This window comes from Paroedura picta, chromosome 1 (genome assembly GCF_049243985.1).
Source record: "Paroedura picta isolate Pp20150507F chromosome 1, Ppicta_v3.0, whole genome shotgun sequence".
Lineage (NCBI taxonomy): Eukaryota > Metazoa > Chordata > Lepidosauria > Squamata > Gekkonidae > Paroedura > Paroedura picta.
Window position 1 is genome coordinate 2,293,165 of NC_135369.1, and position 18,105 is coordinate 2,311,269.

Here is an 18,105-nt window from a genome sequence, read left to right on the forward strand (position 1 = left end):
GGCCCCGTCTTGGGTCCTCTTTTGTCAGTCCGCGTGGAGCTGGGAGTCAGCATATTAGTGACGCCTCCCCTTGACTGCCAGAGACAGCCCGGTGGTCTCATGGAGGGGGTTACCTCTCACAATGTCCCAGGTTCGATCTCTGGCATCTCCAGATGAAAACCAGGCAGTAGGTGATGTGAAGGACCATTCTCTCTTTTCCCTGGAGAGCCACTGCTAGTTGTAGTAGGGGTAGTCAAACTGCGGCCCTCCAGATGTCCATGGACTACAATTCCCAGGAGCCCCTGCCAGCATTTGCTGGCAGGGGCTCCTGGGAATTGTAGTCCATGGACATCTGGAGGGCCGCAGTTTGACTACCCCTGTCTAAGTAGACAATAGTCAATGCCCTGAGCGCCTGAGTCCGTGTCTTCACGGAGATGGTAAAAGGCACGAGGTGGGTGATAGAAGTAGGACCCTTTGGGGTTCCAGAGAGTCTCCGTTCTTCCGCCTGGAACAAACCTTCCGTTTGGCTTGAGATGCAAAGGCCACAGGCCCAGAGGACGTGGAATGGGCTCGGCCTAGGTGAATAAGACCAGCTAAGCGTCTGATGTCTAGCTGGTTTACTTTTTCTAGGTCTGACTCCTGAAGCTCAGCATATGACCTTGCAGAAAACCTTTGCACGTCTTACAACCTGAATGCACCTCGTTGTTCAGGATCCTCTTTCGGAGACCACAGTGGCTCCCGTGGCACAGAGCCTCTGCTTGGCATGCAGAAGGTCCCGGGTTCAGTCCCTGGCATCTCCAGTTGTCCCGGTAGTCAGTGATATGAGAGACTCCCCTAAGATGGTGGAGAGCTGCTGTCCCCAGTCTTAGGTAGACCATACTTGTTGCCCTGGAAGGAACAAGGGTCTGCTTCCGTGTAAGACAGACCTGGGTGTGGAATGAACAGCGACGCGAGGCAGCGAATCTATCTGGTCTACGGCCCTCTTGCTCTCAAAGCAGTTCAGTTGCTCATCCCAAAAGAGAAATGAAAACAATTTAAAGACACTATTTTAGAGCGGCATGAGTGTCACAAGAGCCCCTGCAACTTCCCAGTTGCTAAAGAAAATGAGCTTGGCTTTCTGTTGGCCTAATGGGCCTGGCCCGGAAGTTTTGGCATGCCGTTGGAAAGGGCCTGATCCCTTCCAGCTGCTGTTGGAGACTCTGGTGGATGTCGGCCAGGCCTTGGCGGCCATCTTTCCCCCTGCCTTAGAGAGATATGCCAGGCCAGACACGGCAGCCAGCACAACTGTCAGGGGAAGGGGGTGAGAAAAGTGAAAACAGGGTTTGGTTCCTTTCCTGAAGGGTCTGTGGTGGGTGTTGGTGAGAAGGAGCAAAATAGGCCTTGGGGTCAAAGGTAAAGAGCCTTGTTGCCAACCAGTTGGCATGGCCTTGTTGGGATGTGTAGCTTTCCATTTTGGCTAGAGAATGGGTAAATCCATCACTCTGTGAGTGAAGGCAGGCTGTGGCAGCCATTTTGTGGCCAGGTCCACTCCTGTGGCAGCCATTTTGTGGCCAGGTCCAGTCCTGTGGCAGCCATTTTGTGGCCAGGTCCAGTCCTGTGGCAGCCATTTTGTGGCCAAGCTGTGCCAGAATGCCAAAGGTGCCCATAGGCTCAAAAAGGATGGCAACCCCCGGCGTGCCCACAGAGTGGCAGCCTGCCCAGCCCAGAAAGGGGAGCTCCCCTTGCCTCTTTGCCACCCCAGCCCGCCTGCAAGGGGGCAGAACTTGTGATCTTGCGAGGAGACCACGCTCGGCTGGAGGGCCCGAGGGCCTGTGGAAGGCAGCTTCATGGCTGCCTCGGGTGGCAAGCTTCGGCGACCGGCCACCTCCTAGCCAGAATCAACCGCCCTGAGCTGGGAGAGACCACGGAGAGCTGTCCAGCCCAGCCCCCCACATTTTAGGTCCCCAAGGTGGTGTGGGGCTGGACTGGAGGGCCTTCTGTGCTCTCTTCCAGCTCTGCGTGGTTCTCATTCTGGCGGAGAGGCCCCCTGAGGCAAGCGCCTTGTGGCACCATGAACACCCGTGAAGCTGCCTTCTATGAACCTTGGTCCCTCACGCCAAGTGTTTCTACTCTGGGGGGATTCAGGCATTGAGTGGTCTCTCCCATCCCCTCCTGCTTGGTCCTTCCGGCTGGAGCTAGCGGGGATTGAACTGGGACTTCTTGCATGCAATGGCCGACCAGCTGCTTTGGGAGCGAGCGTGGTATCGTGGCTAAGAGCAGTGGCCTCTGACCTGGAGAACCGGGTTTGATTCCCCACTCCTCCTCCTCTATACGCAGCCACCTTGGGCCAGTCACTGTTCTGTCAGAGCTCTCTCAGCCCCACCTCCCTCACAGGGTGTCCGTTGTGGGGAAAGGAGGAGAGGGAGTCAATTTCAGCCGGTTTGAAAAGCAGGGTATAAAAACCAACTCTTCTTGAGGCTGACTGGAGTATTTATTATTTATTATTTCATTTTTATTTATTATATTTATATACCGCCCTCCCCAGAGGCTCGGGGTGGTTTACATAAAACATAGAAAACAATACAAGAAACACGTAAAGGAAGCTTTTGCCTAGCTGGATTGCTCTGTGCTTTCTGGTCCTGCGTTCTGTTTGGGTCTGACTAAGTGGACCTTCCCTGGTCTGACCCAGAGGGCTCTTTTTATGCTCTTAACCTCCCTATTCAGAGGCAGTCAACCTCTGAATCCCAGAGCCACGAGGCCGCATCAGGGGAAGGCCTCGGCCTCTCTGCCCTGTGGCTGGCCCTCCATGGTACTGGGCTACTGGGCGGGACCAGGGGGTGGGCTAAGGGGACTGCTGGTTTATTTTAAGAATGTGTGTTCCTGTCTCCAGTGACTCCCTGTTCTTCCCAGGGGAAGGCCTGGCCATTCTCTTCTGTGGCTGGCCTTCCAGAGGACCCCCTGTGCAAGACTGGATGCTGGACTGGAGGGACCCACCCTGGCCTGACCCAGCAGGGCTCTTCTGATCAGGAAAAAGTGAGGTCAGTGCAGAAAGGAAGGCCTTGGCATGCCCGAGGATGCAGGGTTGGTGGCAGGCACAAATGGCTTCAAAAAGGGATTTGGTCTAAATTGGTGAAGGAAGGGCCTATCAGCCTTATTATTGTATAAAACACATGGGGGGGGGCTCCAGATCCAGGGGCACTAACCCTCTGACCCCCCCCCCCCCGAGCCAGGAGGCAACATCAGGGGAAGGCCTCGGCCTCCAGGTCCAATCTGTGCCCTCCAGGATGGGTGAGACTGGAGGGACGCTGGCTGGGCTGACCCTGCAGGGCTGGCTCTTACATGCTTTGGCCGGCTGCGCTTCCAGGGCGGGCAGGCAGTTACTTGCTCTCTCCGCGCTTCTCAACATGGAGCAATCTCTCCCGTTGCCTTTGTTTCCTCTCTTGGCTCCGAGCTGCTCCTTCGCCCTCCCCGGGTTCAGCCTGGCAGCCCTGAGCTGTTGCTTTGCCCTTCCCAGCAGCTGGCCGGGGGGAGGCGTGGGCGCTCTTAGCCAGGGACGGGACGGCCTGCTAGGGCCGGGATCCCTACTCAGAGGAGAGCAAACTGGGCTGCGTCGCTGTAGGGCGTAGGGCGGCAGGGTTCTTTGTCTCCGGAGAGCTTTCCTCTTGTTCCTGTGCTGGTTTGAAGCGCTCTCCCTTGGCACCGCAGTGGCAGGGGGCAGGATTAGCCGTCGTGGGCAGAGGCTGGCTGTTGGAGGGGGGGGTCTTTTTTAACAGTAGTTGTCCTTCAGCAGTGGGATCGGCTGCCTGGGGAGGTGGGGAGCGGCAGGCTGAACCAGCGGCCGGGCAAACCGTGCTCAGGAATACTCTGGGCCAGAGAGTAGCTGGGCACAGGCCCGTGGACTACAATGCCCATGAGCTCCTGCCGGGGGCAGGGGCTCATGGGCACTGTAGTCCACGGGCCTGTGCCCAGCCACCCTTTGGCCCCTCCTGATCCAGGCGCAGCAGCCAAGGGCGCCTGGCTTGGCAAGGAGCGCGCGCGCCGCCTGCTCGGGGTCGGCGCCGCGCATGAGCCGGTCGGGGGCGCGCCCGAGCCGTGCCGGAAGGAGGAGGAAGAGGCGGAGGCGGAGCGCGGGCATGCGGCTGGCGGCGGGGCCGTGGCGGAGGCTCCGGGCCGGGGCTGGGCGCGGTGCGCGGGCCGGGCACTGCCGGGTGGGTCTGGCAGGGAGGCTGGCCCGGCACTCGCGCCGCAGGGCCTCTGAGGGTGTGCAGAGGGCGGCTCTTGCTGCTGCTGCTATTGCTCCTTTGCAAGGCAGCTTGGGGGCTCGGGCGCAGGGCTGGAAGCGCCTCCGGTGCCTTCCCGGGCGGCCCCTGCGCGCCCCCGGGATGCTGCGCTTCCTCTTGCCCGGGGCCAGGGGGAGGAGGCGCGCCGGGCTTGGGCGGCAGCTGCTGGGTGGGTGGGCGGGTGGGTGCCGAGGAAGGGGCTGCCTAAGGGGTCTTCGGAGCCCCAGGACCGAGCGCCGCCCGCCAAGTCTCCAGGCGGCTCCCAAGGCAGAGGGGGCAACCCGCCGGCTGCAGCTCGCCCTGCGTCTTGCAGGCAGAAACGCGGGCGATGAAAGGTGGAGAAGGGGGTCCGGGGGCACCTTCGGGACCCAGAAAGTTTTGTGCAGGGCCTGCGCTTTCCTGGGTTAGGCGCAGTGGACTCTCGTGTGGAGGACTGGGTTTGAGTCCCCGCTCATCTTTCACAGGCAGCCAGCCGGGTGACCTTGGGCCGGTCTCTTCTTGCTATTCTCACAGAGCAGTTCTCTTAGAGCTCTCCCAACGCCAGTTATCAGTTCTCTCAGAGCTCTCTCAGCCCCGCTGATCTCTCAGGGTGGGGAGAGGAAGGGAAGGGTGTTGGTTAGTCGCTTTGGGGCTCCTTTGGAAGAGAAAAACCGGGTCTAAAGAACCGGTTCCTTCTGGTCCTTAAGGTGCCGCTCGACTCACATGTTCTGGGTCAGACCAACAGAGCTCCCTGCCTGTATCTATAAATAACGCAAATATCTAACACTCTTAGGCTGTGAGAGCCACCCAGAATGCAGGGGCAGGATCAGCCAAGGGCATTTGAAAAACCTTTGCCTCTCAGAACGGGGTTTGGCCCCCCCAGCTGCCGATTCTCCCCCCACAATGTACTCTTTTCTGCTTGTTTCCTAGGCGGGCCCCATCCCTGCCCACATCACCGAACGCCTGGCTTTTTACAGAAAGCTCAAGGCGGCCGCGGAGGGGAACCTTGCGCAGAGAGCCTCCGAGGAGAGCAGGCGGATCCGGATTTCCCTGCCGGACGGCAGAGCGGTGGAGGGGGAGGCCTGGAAGACCACTCCCTATCAGGTGGCCCTGCGCGTGAGGTGACTTCACCCTCCTTCCTGGACTGCCCTGGGTGGGAGCGCATTTCGAGACTCAATGGGGGGGGGGGATGCAGGAAAGGCCAGGGCACCTTCCCGGGACTCTTTCACGTGCTCAGAGTCCAGCTCAGCCAAGCAGCTGCCTGGCACAGAAGTGCCAGCCCTGTGGGAAGCGGCTTTTCGTTCCAGCACTGCTGCTTAGGGTCTTCTTGCTGGGATCAGAGGCCCTGCCTCTTCCTCAGGATGACCCATGGGTGGGGGGCCACCAAATCTGGGGGCCGGAGGGTAATGCTCTGGGGCCAGTAGCAAGGGTATTCGTTTCCTGCAAAATTGGGGGAAATCCTGATGCTTCTTTTTAGGAATAGTAGCACTAAAAGATTCCTTGGGTTCTCGTAACAGAAGTCAGAACATCCCTCTCTGTCTTGGGCCCCCTCAGTGGGCAGCGCGTCCATACAGGTGAAGTGGCTAAAGAGCAGCGGCTTCTAAGTTGGGGAACCAGGTGTGATTCCCCACCACTCCTCCACAGGCACCCAGCAGGGGGTGGGGACATTCGGGTGCGTCTCTCATTCAACCACACTTTGCAATGTGTCCCCAATGGTCTGTTTGCAGCAGAGGGCTGGGTGGGTGCTGGGACTGAGAACCTCTGGAGGACCAGCCACATGGGAAAGAGGTTGAGGCTTTCATAAGATCCTCCGGTGAGCCCTGCTGGGTCTGGCCAGTGAGCGTCCAGGCTCCCGTCTCACCCAGGGGCCAGCCAGTTCCTCTGCAGGGCCAGCCACAGGGCAGAGAGGCCAAGGCCCTCAGAAGGCCCTGAGAAGACCCTCAGAAGAGCCCTGCTGGGTCAGGCCAGGGAGGGTCCCTCCAGTCCAGCCTCCCGTCTCACCCAGGGGCCCGCCAGTTCCTCTGCAGGGCCAGCCACAGGGCAGAGAGGCCGAGGCCTTCCCCTGAGAAGACCCTCAGAAGAGCCCTGCTGGGTCAGGCCAGGGAGGGTCCCTCCACTCCAGCCTCCCGTCTCCCCCAGGGGCCAGCCAGTTCCTCTGCAGGGCCAGCCACAGGGCAGAGATACCGAGGCCTTCTCCTGAGAAGACCCTCAGAAGAGCCCTGCTGGGTCAGGCCAGGGAGGGTCCCTCCAGTCCAGGCTCCCGTCTCCCCCAGGGGCCAGCCAGTTCCCCTGCAGGGCCAGCCACAGGGCAGGGAGGCCGAGGCCTTCCCCTGAGAAGACCCTCAGAAGAGCCCTACTGGGTCAGGCCAGGGAGGGTCCCTCCAGTCCAGCCTCCCGTCTCCAGGGGCCAGCCAGTTCCTCTGCAGGGCCAGCCACAGGGCAGGGAGGCCGAGGCCTTCCCCTGAGAAGACCCTCAGAAGAGCCCTGCTGGGTCAGGCCAGGGAGGGTCTCTCCAGTCCAGCCTCCCGTCTCCAGGGGCCAGCCAGTTCCTCTGCAGGGCCAGCCACAGGGCAGGGAGGCCGAGGCCTTCCCCTGAGAAGACCCTCAGAAGAGCCCTGCTGGGTCAGACCAGGGAGGGTCCCTCCAGTCCAGCCTCCCATCTCACCCAGGGGCCAGCCAGTTCCTCTGCAGGGCCAGCCACAGGGCAGAGAGGCCGAGGCCTTCCCCTGAGAAGACCCTCAGAAGAGCCGTGCTGGGTCAGGCCAGGGAGGGTCCCTCCAGTCCAGCCTCCCGTCTCCAGGGGCCAGCCAGTTCCTCTGCAGGGCCAGCCACAGGGCAGGGAGGCCGAGGCCTTCCCCTGAGAAGACCCTCAGAAGAGCCCTGCTGGGTCAGGCCAGGGAGGGTCCCTCCAGTCCAGCCTCCCGTCTCCAGGGGCCAGCCAGTTCCTCTGCAGGGCCAGCCACAGGGCAGGGAGGCCGAGGCCGTCCCCTGAGAAGACCCTCAGAAGAGCCCTGCTGGGTCAGGCCAGGGAGGGTCCCTTCAGTCCAGCCTCCCGTCTCACCCAGGGGCCAGCCAGTTCCTCTGCAGGGCCAGCCACAGGGCAGAGAGGCCGAGGCCTTCCCCTGAGAAGACCCTCAGAAGAGCCCTGCTGGGTCAGGCCAGGGAGGGTCCCTCCAGTCCAGCCTCCCGTCTCCAGGGGCCAGCCAGTTCCTCTGCAGGGCCAGCCACAGGGCAGGGAGGCCGAGGCCTTCCCCTGAGAAGACCCTCAGAAGAGCCCTGCTGGGTCAGGCCAGGGAGGGTCTCTCCAGTCCAGCCTCCCGTCTCACCCAGGGGCCAGCCAGTTCCTCTGCAGGGCCAGCCACAGGGCAGAGAGGACGAGGCCTTCCCCTGAGAAGACCCTCAGAGGAGCCCTGCTGGGTCAGGCCAGGGAGGGTCCCTCCAGTCCAGCCTCCCGTCTCCCCCAGGGGCCAGCCAGTTCCTCTGCAGGGCCAGCCACAGGGCAGAGAGGCCGAGGCCTTCCCCTGAGAAGACCCTCAGAAGAGCCCTGCTGGGTCAGGCCAGGGAGGGGCCCTCCAGCCCAGCCCCCCGTCTCACCCAGGGGCCAGCCATTTCCTCTGCAGGGCCAGCCACAGGGCAGAGAGGCCGAGGCCTTCCCCTGAGAAGACCCTCAGAAGAGCCCTGCTGGGTCAGGCCAGGAGGGTCCCTCCAGTCCAGCCTCCCGTCTCCCCCAGCGGCCAGCCAGTTCCCCTGCAGGGCCAGCCACAGGCCAGAGAGGCCGAGGGCTTCCCCTGAGAAGACCCTCAGAGGAGCCCTGCTGGGTCAGGCCAGGGAGGGTCCCTCCAGTCCAGCCTCCCGTCTCCCCCAGGGGCCAGCCAGTTCCTCTGCAGGGCCAGCCACAGGGCAGAGAGGCCGAGGCCTTCCCCTGAGAAGACCCTCAGAAGAGCCCTGCTGGGTCAGGCCAGGGAGGGGCCCTCCAGCCCAGCCCCCCGTCTCACCCAGGGGCCAGCCATTTCCTCTGCAGGGCCAGCCACAGGGCAGAGAGGCCGAGGCCTTCCCCTGAGAAGACCCTCAGAAGAGCCCTGCTGGGTCAGGCCAGGGAGGGTCCCTCCAGTCCAGCCTCCCGTCTCACCCAGGGGCCAGCCAGTTCCTCTGCAGGGCCAGCCACAGGGCAGGGAGGCCGAGGCCTTCCCCTGAGAAGACCCTCAGAAGAGCCCTGCTGGGTCAGGCCAGGGAGGGTCCCTCCAGTCCAGCCTCCCGTCTCCCCCAGGGGCCAGCCAGTTCCTCTGCAGGGCCAGCCACAGGGCAGAGAGGCCGAGGCCTTCCCCTGAGAAGACCCTCAGAAGAGCCCTGCTGGGTCAGGCCAGGGAGGGTCCCTCCAGTCCAGCCTCCCGTCTCCCCCAGGGGCCAGCCAGTTCCTCTGCAGGGCCAGCCACAGGGCAGAGAGGCCAAGCCCTTCATAAGATAATCAGAAGAGCCCTGCTGGGTCAGACCAGTGAGGAAACAAATTTGAGTCCAATGGCATCTTTAAGATAAAGATTTATTCAAGATTTTGTGTATTCAAGATCTGTGTATTCAAGATTTTGTGTATTCAAGATCTGTGCCATAGGACTCAAATTTTGTCATACTACTTCAGACTAACAGCTGTCCACTTGAATCAGACCAGCGAGGGTCTGTCTAATCCAGACTCCCGTCTCACACAGTGGCCAACTAGTTCCTCTGGAGGTACAGGGACAAGACATTGGTTGACTATGAGTTGGTTTTTATACCCTGCTTTTCAGGAGACTCAGGACGGTTCTCAATCACCTTCCTTTCCTCTCCCTACAACAGACACCCTGGGAGGTAGCTGGGGCTGAGAGAGAACTGGTCAGTGAGAACAGCTCTGTGACTAGACCAGCTGGCTGCATGTGGAGGAGCAAGGAATCCAACCTGGCTCTCCAAAAGAGAAGTCACTGCTCTCAGCCATTACACCCTCCTGGCTTTCATCACCATGGCTGGTAGTAGCCAGCCACCGATAGGCATCCATCTACGCTTCCCTGATCCGGGCTCCTTGGATGGCGGAATAGAGATTAATCAATTAAACAATAATCCTCTTTTGAAGCTGCCTTCTCTGCCCCTCAGTAGCCAAAGCTTCTGGTGCTAATCTCTGGGAACTGGTTCTTTGAGGGTTTTTTTTTTTTAATTTAGGTTTTTCCTTTCCCTGGCAGATACTTTCCATGTTGTAAGTTACTGGCAAGGGTTTTCTCTTTGGTTTTAAACTTATTCTCACAGTGGGTGTGTTATAAATTCTAATACTGATATTAAATATCGTGTGGGGAGGGAGAATAAAGTCTGGGGCTGGATCTGTTTCGTCAGCCATGGTACCTCCCTTTGATGCGAGAGGCGGGGGAACTCTCCGCTCCATGCCTGGGGCAGCCTCACTGTCGGTGGGAGAGACCTGCCAGGGCCTGCCTACCGTGCAGCCTGAGACAGAGGCTGGATGGAAACGCTTTCTGCCCTGTTTTCACCAAATACATTTTTTCATGCCCCCCTAAAAGCTGTTTAGCAGTCCCAGCTGTTGTCTCTTTCCTTGGTGTAGTGGTTAAGAGTGGCGGATTCTAATCTAGCTAGCTGGGTTTGATTCCCTGCTCCTCCACATGCGGCTAGCTGGGTGACCTTGGGCTAGTCAGAGTTCTGTTGGGAGAGGAAAGGGAAGGTGACTAAGCCTCTTGGGGGCTCCTTTGGGTAGAGAAAAGCGGCATATCAGGACCAACTCTTCTTCAGTCATATCAGGCCTCTCTCAGCCTCACCCACCTCCCAGGGTGTCTGTTGTGGGGAGAGGGAAGGGAAGGTGACTCTAAGCCGCTTTGAGACTCCTTTGGGTAGAGAAAGGCAGCATCTAAGAACCAACTCTTCTTCTTGGTTTCCCAGCCAGAGTCTGGCCAAGGCCGCAGTGACTGCGCGGGTCAACGGGAGCCTCCATGACCTCGATCGTCCACTGGAGGGAGATGCCCAGTTGGAATTTGTGGATTTTGAATCCCAGGATGGACAAACAGTAAGTACCTGTGTTCGTTGGCAGTAGGAGGGACTCCATGGTGGTTGTGGAGATAGAGGGGTCAGAAAATGGCTGGAATTTTTAGAACTGCAAAAAGAGACGTATTCCTGGATGCAGGAAGTGGTCTCTCGCGTAGGCTGTGCTAAACCCTTCCTTCTCGTGGCTTTGAGGGGTGGGATGAAGCTGATTCAGATGTCCTCCATCACACCTTGCTTAGGGCCTTCCTTGGGTCATACCCTGGCTTGCCACAGCGACTGGAGTTCACAGTCTTGCCGTCCTGCGGGGTGGGTGGGGGTTGGTGAGCCACACGAGGCTGCATTGTCCTGAATCTGTCTTGTTTGAGACTTTTCTGTTTTCGGAAAGCAGGACTTTCGCAGTCCCTCCCACCTGGTCCCTTTCACTAGAGCAGTCGTTCTCAACCTGGGGGTCGGGACCCCTTTGGGGGTCGAACAACACTTTCACAGGGGCTGCGGCAGGGCAAGCAGCTTGGCTGGGGGGGGGGGGGGGGGGCATCTGCACAACAGCCCTGCGGGGTATTTCAAGATAGAGCGTTCTCCTGTCTGGAGCAGTGGAAAAAAGCGAGATCGGCATGGTGGGACAAGAGGCAGAACTGAACTGAGAAAACCTGGGGGAATAACAATTGATATACAATCCAGAACCATGGAGCTTCACGCCATTGGTGTGTTTCGGTTTAATTTCTGTGAAAAACAATGGCATAATGTTATGATTGGGGGGTCATCCCAACATGAGAAACTGGATTAAAGTGTCACGGTATTAGGAAGGTTGAGGACCACTTGACTAGAGACTAAACCTGGGACCTTCTGTGTGCCCAGCAGAGGCTTTTCTACCAAGTCAGAGCTCCACTTGTGTGAACATGAAGCTGCCTTCCACTGAATTGGGCCCTGGGTCCCTTCCCAAGTCCGTTTTGTCTACTCAGACTGGAAGCAGCTCTCCGGGGTCTCAGGCAGAGAAAGGTCTCTTCCCCATCTCCTCCTGCCGGGTCATTTTTAAACTGGTGATGCCGGGGATTGAACCGGAGACCATCTGCAGGCCAAGCAGAGGCCCTTCCCCTGAACTATAACCCTTTTTCCGCTGAACTGTGGCACCTTCAAGAAATCCCCGTGGTGGGGATGTGAAATTTCCATGCAGTTGGAAACCTAGAATAATAGAGTGGGAAGGGGCCACACAGGCCATCTAGTCCAACCCCCTGCTCAACGCAGGATCAGCCCTAAGCATCCTAAAGCATCCAAGAAAAGTGTGTATCCAACCTTTGCTTGAAGACTGCCAGTGAGGGGGAGCTCACCACCTCCTTAGGCAGCCTATTCCACTGCTGAACTACTCTGACTGTGAACAAGTTTTTTCCTAATATCTAGCCTATATCGTTGTTCAGAGGTGGAGGAAAAAATGGAATCTGAGAATAGGAAGTACAAATACAACCACACTGTCTCATACAGTCACGGTACGAGTGGCCGCATATGTGGATATCTCCGTTTGCAACACTGATAACGTTGAACTCTCAAAAGAAGAAATATTTCATTATTTTCCCAGCATTTCCTCCCTCCCCCCAATTTCTAGTTTTCCTGTTGGGCAAAAAGTCCTGGGGGGGGCAAACCTGGCCATTGGCTTCCCCCCAGAAATTTTCCCATTCCCCACTCCTTCCTATGCTGCCAACAGGGTGACCTTGGACTCATCACAGCCCTGATAGGGCTGTTCTCCCAGAACAGTTCTCTCAGAGCTCTCAGCCCCACCTACTTCACAGGGTATCTGTTGTGGGGAGAGGAAGGAAAGGCGACTGTAAGCCGCTCTGTGAAAATCAGGGTAGAAAAACCAACTCTTCTGCTACTGACTGTGGGGTGCTGCCCAGCCTAATCACCCTGCTTTAACTCTGCCCACAGCTTTTCTGGCACTCCAGCGCCCACGTCCTGGGAGGGGCCGCTGAGCACTTCTATGGGGCCCTCCTTTGCCACGGGCCCAGCACCGAGAACGGCTTTTTTTACGACATGTACTTGGATGAAAACAGGTACTGGGCGGAGACGGGGCTGCTTGGGGGGAGTGTGCCCAATCTGTGCCAATATGTAAGCCGCCTCGAGCCTTCGGGTGGAGGTGGGGTATAAATATAAATATAATAATAATAATAATAATAATAATAATAATAATAATCTGTCCTGGGCAGCTTGGGTCTTCTGTCTGTCCAGCATCCCCACCCCCTATTTTTAGCACTCTTCTGGACTTTTGTTGGTCTGTATCACACTCTTCTCCTCTTGTTGCCCAAATGGGCTGGTTCACCTGGTTACCTTCACCTGGTTAATCATCCAACTTGGAGTTTCCAGAAGTAGACAGAACTTTTTTGAAAGAAAAGGGATCTCGGTGGCAAAAGCCCAGGAACTCTTTTAATAAAGCACTAGCAATGACCTTTTATACCACATGACAAACGACTTTTAGACATGCGCAGACCTCGCCCACAGCATGGGAGTGATCCTGGATGCCTCCCTTTCGATGGAGGGACAGGTCACTGGAGTAGCCCCCAGGGTGTTTCTCCACCTTCACCAGGCGCGCTACTAGCACCCTACCTGCCCCCGGACTGTCTGCCCTTTTCTGTAGGGGAACTGATCTCTACAGGCAACGGTAAAGGAGAGCTCTTCCGCCAGGTCTTTGGCTGAGGCCGGGTTGTTTTAGAGCAGTCTTCCCCAACCCCCGGGACGTGGACCCCTTGGTACTGGGCCGTGGCGGGCGGAGGGAGGTGCGGGTGCTGGCACACCAGTGGGTGCGCTTCCCCATGGTGCGGTGCTCCCGGGCTCTGGTGCAGTGAGAGCTGCACTGCGGGGGGGGGGGGGGAGGCGCCCGTGCCTGCCTCCCCCCTATCCCTGGACCTCCCTCTCCCCCCCCCCAGTCCCCAGCCCGAAAAAGGTTGGGGACCACTGGTTAGAGCATGCACACAGACACACACTCACACACACACACACCCTGCCCGGCTTTGCCATATCCCATTGACCCATTGTGGAGGGAGTGGAAGGCTTTTCCCCCTTTCTTTCTGCCCCCTGGAGGTTTATGGTTTTAAGGATGGAGGATTTTATGGTCTTTTTATGTAATCCGCCCTGAATCCCACTAAGGAAGAAGGCGGACTAAATGTGTAATTAATAAATAAGTAAGTAAATAAAGAAGAAGTCTTTTGACTGCCCCCTATGTTTTTCCTTCCTATCTTTATAAGCACGTTTTGTCATTATGCAAAAGAACTACGTTCTTCTTTATTTATGCCTCCTCACCCACTTTACCACATCCTACTTAATATGTATATCAAATGTTTGCGTAGTAGCTGAAGTCAGCCAAACTAACAGCCTTCCTCAATCTTTTTACCCTGGAGAAACCCCCGAAACATTCTTCAGGATTCAAGACACCCCAGAAGTGGCCCAATGGTGGAGAATAAGGCTGGGAAGCAGAGCTGTGTCCACCCCCCCCCCCGGGGCCCTCCCATCCAGGCTGGCATTAAAGTGGTGTGTGTGTGTGTGTGTGTGTGAGTCACAGTTTGAACACTAACTGAGCCCAGGTGCTGAGTGGATTGTCTTTCGGCACTTCATCTTAGCTTCACCTCAGCTTGCAGGGTTTGATTCTCCACTCCTCCACGGGCAGCCAGCTACTCCCAGTTCTCTCAGAGCTCTCTCAGCCCCACCTGTCTCACAGTATCTATTTTCGGTCCTGGCCCCAGCCTGGTGGAATGAGCTCCCAGGTGAGCTGCGGGCCCTGCAGGACCTTCCGGCATTCTGCAGGGCCTGCAAAAGGGAGGTCTTCTGCCAGGTCTATGGTTGAGGCTGGGGCAGTGGGGGAAGATGGATGCCCCACCCCCACCCCGGTGTCAAGCTGCAACTCTGGTTACCTCGTCTCTCCTTCCTCTTCCCCCTAGAGGTAGGGGGTGGGGATGTGGGGCAGGTTGCCGCCACGTTGTTGGGTTTGTTTGGTATTGTATCTTATATTTTTGTGTCCATCTTAATGGGGTTTTAATGGGGCTTTGTACATCTGGACATCTGTAACCCGCCACGAGTCTGCTTGGGAGTGGCGGGTAACAAATTAAATAACAATTGTCGGAAGTCAAGGCGATTGGAAGCTATTTTGGGGCTCCTTTGGAGGGTGAAAAACCAACTCTTCTTCTTTTTAATGAGTAATTCTATAACTTGCTATACTTGAGAGTAAGGGAAAAGGCCTGAAATGCTTTCTTTTCTTCTTCTTTGGCCCTGCTGAGCAGAAAAAGAAACTCTTTAGTAGGCCCAGCCAGAGACTGGAGAGAGTAGAAGAAGAAGAAGAGTTGGTTCTTAGATGCCACTTTTCTCTACCCAAAGGCGTCTCAAAGCGGCTTCTATTTGCCTTCCCTTTCCTCTCCCCACAACAGACACCCTGTGAGGTGGGGGAGGCTGAGAGAGCCCTGAGATTACTGAAGAAGAAGAAGAGTTGGTTCTTATATGCTGTTTTTCTCTACCCGAAGGAGTCTCAGAGCGGCTTACAGTCACCTTCCCTTTCCTCTCCCCACAACAGACACCCTGTGAGGGAGGAGAGGCTGAGAGAGCCCTGATATTCCTGCTCGGTCAGAACAGTTTTATCAGTGCCGTGGCGAGCCCAAGGTCACCCAGCTGGTTGCATGTGGGGGAGCGCAGATTCGAACCCGGCATGCCAGATTAGAAGTCCTCACTCCTAACCACTACAGCAAACTGGCTCCCAGTAGAACTTCCTCCAGGACTGCCCCGTTGACCCCCAGCTCTCTCCCCCTCTCGGCCTCCGTGAAGAGCTCCGTGTGACCCTGCGATGCTCCTGGATATTGCTAAGCGGGTTGTGCAATTGCTTTGCAGGAGCGTGCAGGGGAAAGACCTGCCAGCCTTGGAGGAGCTCTGCAAGGGCATCGTTGAAGAGAAGCATCCTTTTGAGCGGCTCGAGGTGTCCCGGGAGGACCTGAAGGAGCTCTTCAAGGTGAGAATCCCTGGATTGGGACCCTCCCTCTGCTGTTTTTCACCTCCATTGCAGGCATCCCTAGAAGAGATTGCTGACTTTTATTAAAGTGCCTGCATATTTATTTATTTATATTTATATACCGCTGCTCTCAGATGTCTCACGGAGGTTTATAAAATATAAATATGCATGCATATATGTTTGTAGGGTGCAAGGGAGAGCACACAGATATGTATGCAGAGGGTTGGACTAGATAAGGGGTCGTCAACCCAGGCTGCCACGCCTGCCCCCACCTCCCCGGCAGTGAGAAGCTCACAGCCTGGCTAGCTTTTTGCTGCAAGGGGGGGAGAAGAGGCAGGCGCGGAGCTGTCGCGCATGCGCATTAGCGCCCTCTGGTGGTGAAAACTCGTGTGTGCATTTCCGCCACCAGGGGGCGCTAACGCACATGCACGGCGCCCAGGCCGCCGGCTTTTCCCCACCCCCAGAGGCGGTCTTCAACCCTAAAAAGGTTGGGGACCGCTAGACTAGATGACCCACGAGGTCCCTTCCAACTATGTGATTCTATGTGTGTTAAAAATCCACTTTTACAAAATAGGAATCGGCTGGGAGGTTGAAAAGGTCAACAAATAGCGGTCGTCAGGTTTACAAAGCAAGAGACGTCCAGAGGGGGCCTGCCTTTGCCTGCCTGCCTTCGTGGTCCTAACCAAGTCCTAACCAAGTCCTAACCAAGTCCTAACCAAGCCAATCGTGCTCAGCTCCAGAGCTCTCCCGAGGCCAGGCACGCCGGGGTCGTCCCGGGCTGGGCAAGTGGCATTTGGGGGTGGCTGGCCGCTGCCTGCCTCATGCCTAGCGACTCCAGCCTACCCAGCAGTCTCCCATCCGAGGGTGAACCGAGGCTGAGCCAGCTGAGCTCCTGGAGATGGGCCCAGCCTGGTCATCCTAGGTCGGGGCAAGAGATGTCCAGCGGTGGCTTTTCATGGCCTGCCTCTGTGTAGCGAGCGACTCTGGACTTTCTTGTTGTTTCCCATCCAAATACTAAGCAGTGCTGACCCTGCTGAGCGGGTCGCAGCCTGTCCAATAGCACAGGGGTAGTCAACCCGTGGTCCTCCAGATGTCCATTGACTACAGTTCCCATGAGCCCCTGCCAGCAAACGCTGGCAGGGGCTCATGGGAATTGTAGTCCACGGACATCTGGAGGTACACAGGTTGACTACCCCTGCAATAGCAGATGATCGAAGGCAAACCTGTAGCTTTCCCAAGGCAAAAGAGGAACAGGACCTTTGTAGCCGGCCTTTGTAGCCGTAACAGGACCTTTGTAGAGGGCCTTTGTAGCCGGCCTTGGTGTCAGGACCCGGGACTTCCCCAGTGACCTCCCAGCTAAGTGATTCCAGGGCCAGTCCTGTTTAGCTTCTGAGGCCTGACAAGATGGGGCTAGCCTGGGCGGGGCTGGGCGGGGAGGAGAAGTCCTTAGATTAGCCGCTTCAGCAGCGGCCTTAATCCGTCACTCCTCCTCCGAGCTGTTTCTTTGTAGAGTTTGGACAAAGAGAAGAAGGCTCCAAGCAACACGTCATTGGCCGGCGTGGCTCGCTGTCACCGGATGTGGAGCTGGTTGCTGGCTTGCGTGGCTTTCCAAGGGGTTGGAGGGTCCACGAAGGAGGGGCCGCTGGGGAGGGGGGCAATGGGACGTCAGTAGAGAGAAGTTGTGTTTGTTGTTAGGTGCGAAGTCTTGTCTGACTCATCGCGACCCCATGGGCAATGATCCTCCAGGCCTTCCTGTCATCTATCATTCCCCGGAGTCCATTTAAGCTCACACCGACAGTATATAAATGCAGATAATAATAATGAATAATAACAAAACTTGTAGAAGAAGAAGAGAAAGAGTATTTGTTTTTATACACAGCTTTTCACTACCCAAAGGAGTTTCAATCCCCTTCCCCTCCTCTCCTCACAACAGACACTCTGTGAGGTGTGTGGAGCTGAGAGAGCTCTGAGTGAACTGTCAGTGGCCAAGGTCACCCAACTGGCTAGTTCAGCAGTGGAACAGGCTGCCTAAGGAGGTGGTGAGCTCCCCCTCACTGGCAGTCTTCAAGCAAAGGTCGGATACACACTTTTCTTGGATGCTTTAGGATGCTCTGGGCTGATCCTGCGCTGAGCAGGGGGTTGGACTAGATGGCCTCTATGGCCCCTTCCCACTCTAGGATTCTATGATTCTGTTTGTGGAGGAGGGGAATCAAACCTGCTTTTAACCACGACACCGAGCTGTGGAAGGGCAGGAACTTTCATGAGACTCCTCACTTCTTTGGCTGTAGCTAGACCGTGAGTCCCTCTGTCCTTGTGTCTTGGAGAAGAGTAGAGTGATTTCAGGTGTCTAATGACAATAGTAGGGAGAATCATAGAATCACAGAATCATAGAGTGGGAAGGGGCCATACAGGCCATCTAGTCTAACCCCCTGCTCAACGCAGGATCAGCCCTAAGCATCCTAAAGCATCCAAGAAAAGTGTGTATCCAACCTTTGCTTGAAGACTGCCAGTGAGGGGGAGCTCACCACCTCCTTAGGCAGCCTATTCCACTGCTGAACTACTCTGACTGAGAAATTTTTTCCCTGATATCTAGCCTATATCATTGTTGTTGTTGTTATGTGCGAAGTCGTGTCCGACCCATCGCGACCCCATGGACAATGATCCTCCAGGCCTTCCTGTACTTGTAGTTTAAACCCATTACTGCTCATCACAGCAGACATGATTGGGCTAGGTCTGATATGCGGAGGGGTGGTAAGCATAGAGAAATCAGCATTGGTAATGAAACAGGAAACCTAGGTCTTGATTTGGTCCAGGAGGATGCATTGTCTTGAGCTTCATTATCAGTTGCAAATCAGCAGGCTCTCCAATCTCAGTTTGCAATTGAGCTGCTACTCTCTGGTCAGC

General features: G+C 56.8%; 2 protein-coding genes across 5 annotated transcripts in view; both read left to right on the forward strand.

Moving 5' to 3' along the window:
• The window catches only part of RPRD2 (regulation of nuclear pre-mRNA domain containing 2), a 72,995-nt gene extending 67,709 nt beyond the window's left edge, over positions 1-5,286 (forward strand). For both annotated transcript variants that reach the window (XR_013228005.1, XR_013228006.1), the window contains exons 13-14: positions 2,869-2,996; positions 5,148-5,286. The gene's annotated coding sequence lies outside the window, so the exon portion shown is untranslated. The remainder of the gene's footprint in view (positions 1-2,868; positions 2,997-5,147) is intronic.
• Positions 4,008-18,105, forward strand: part of TARS2 (threonyl-tRNA synthetase 2, mitochondrial) — a 35,377-nt gene continuing 21,279 nt past the window's right edge. Inside the window, exons 1-5 of one of the 3 annotated variants that reach the window (XM_077319528.1) lie at positions 4,008-4,166; positions 5,148-5,338; positions 10,125-10,248; positions 12,144-12,268; positions 15,084-15,201. In XM_077319528.1, coding sequence (XP_077175643.1) covers positions 4,023-4,166; positions 5,148-5,338; positions 10,125-10,248; positions 12,144-12,268; positions 15,084-15,201 — 702 coding nt within the window. In that variant the 5' untranslated portion in view covers positions 4,008-4,022. Of the gene's footprint in view, positions 4,167-4,430; positions 4,574-5,147; positions 5,339-10,124; positions 10,249-12,143; positions 12,269-15,083; positions 15,202-18,105 lie in introns of those variants that run through there. The other 2 variants (XM_077319538.1, XM_077319546.1) reach the window with 2 other exon arrangements.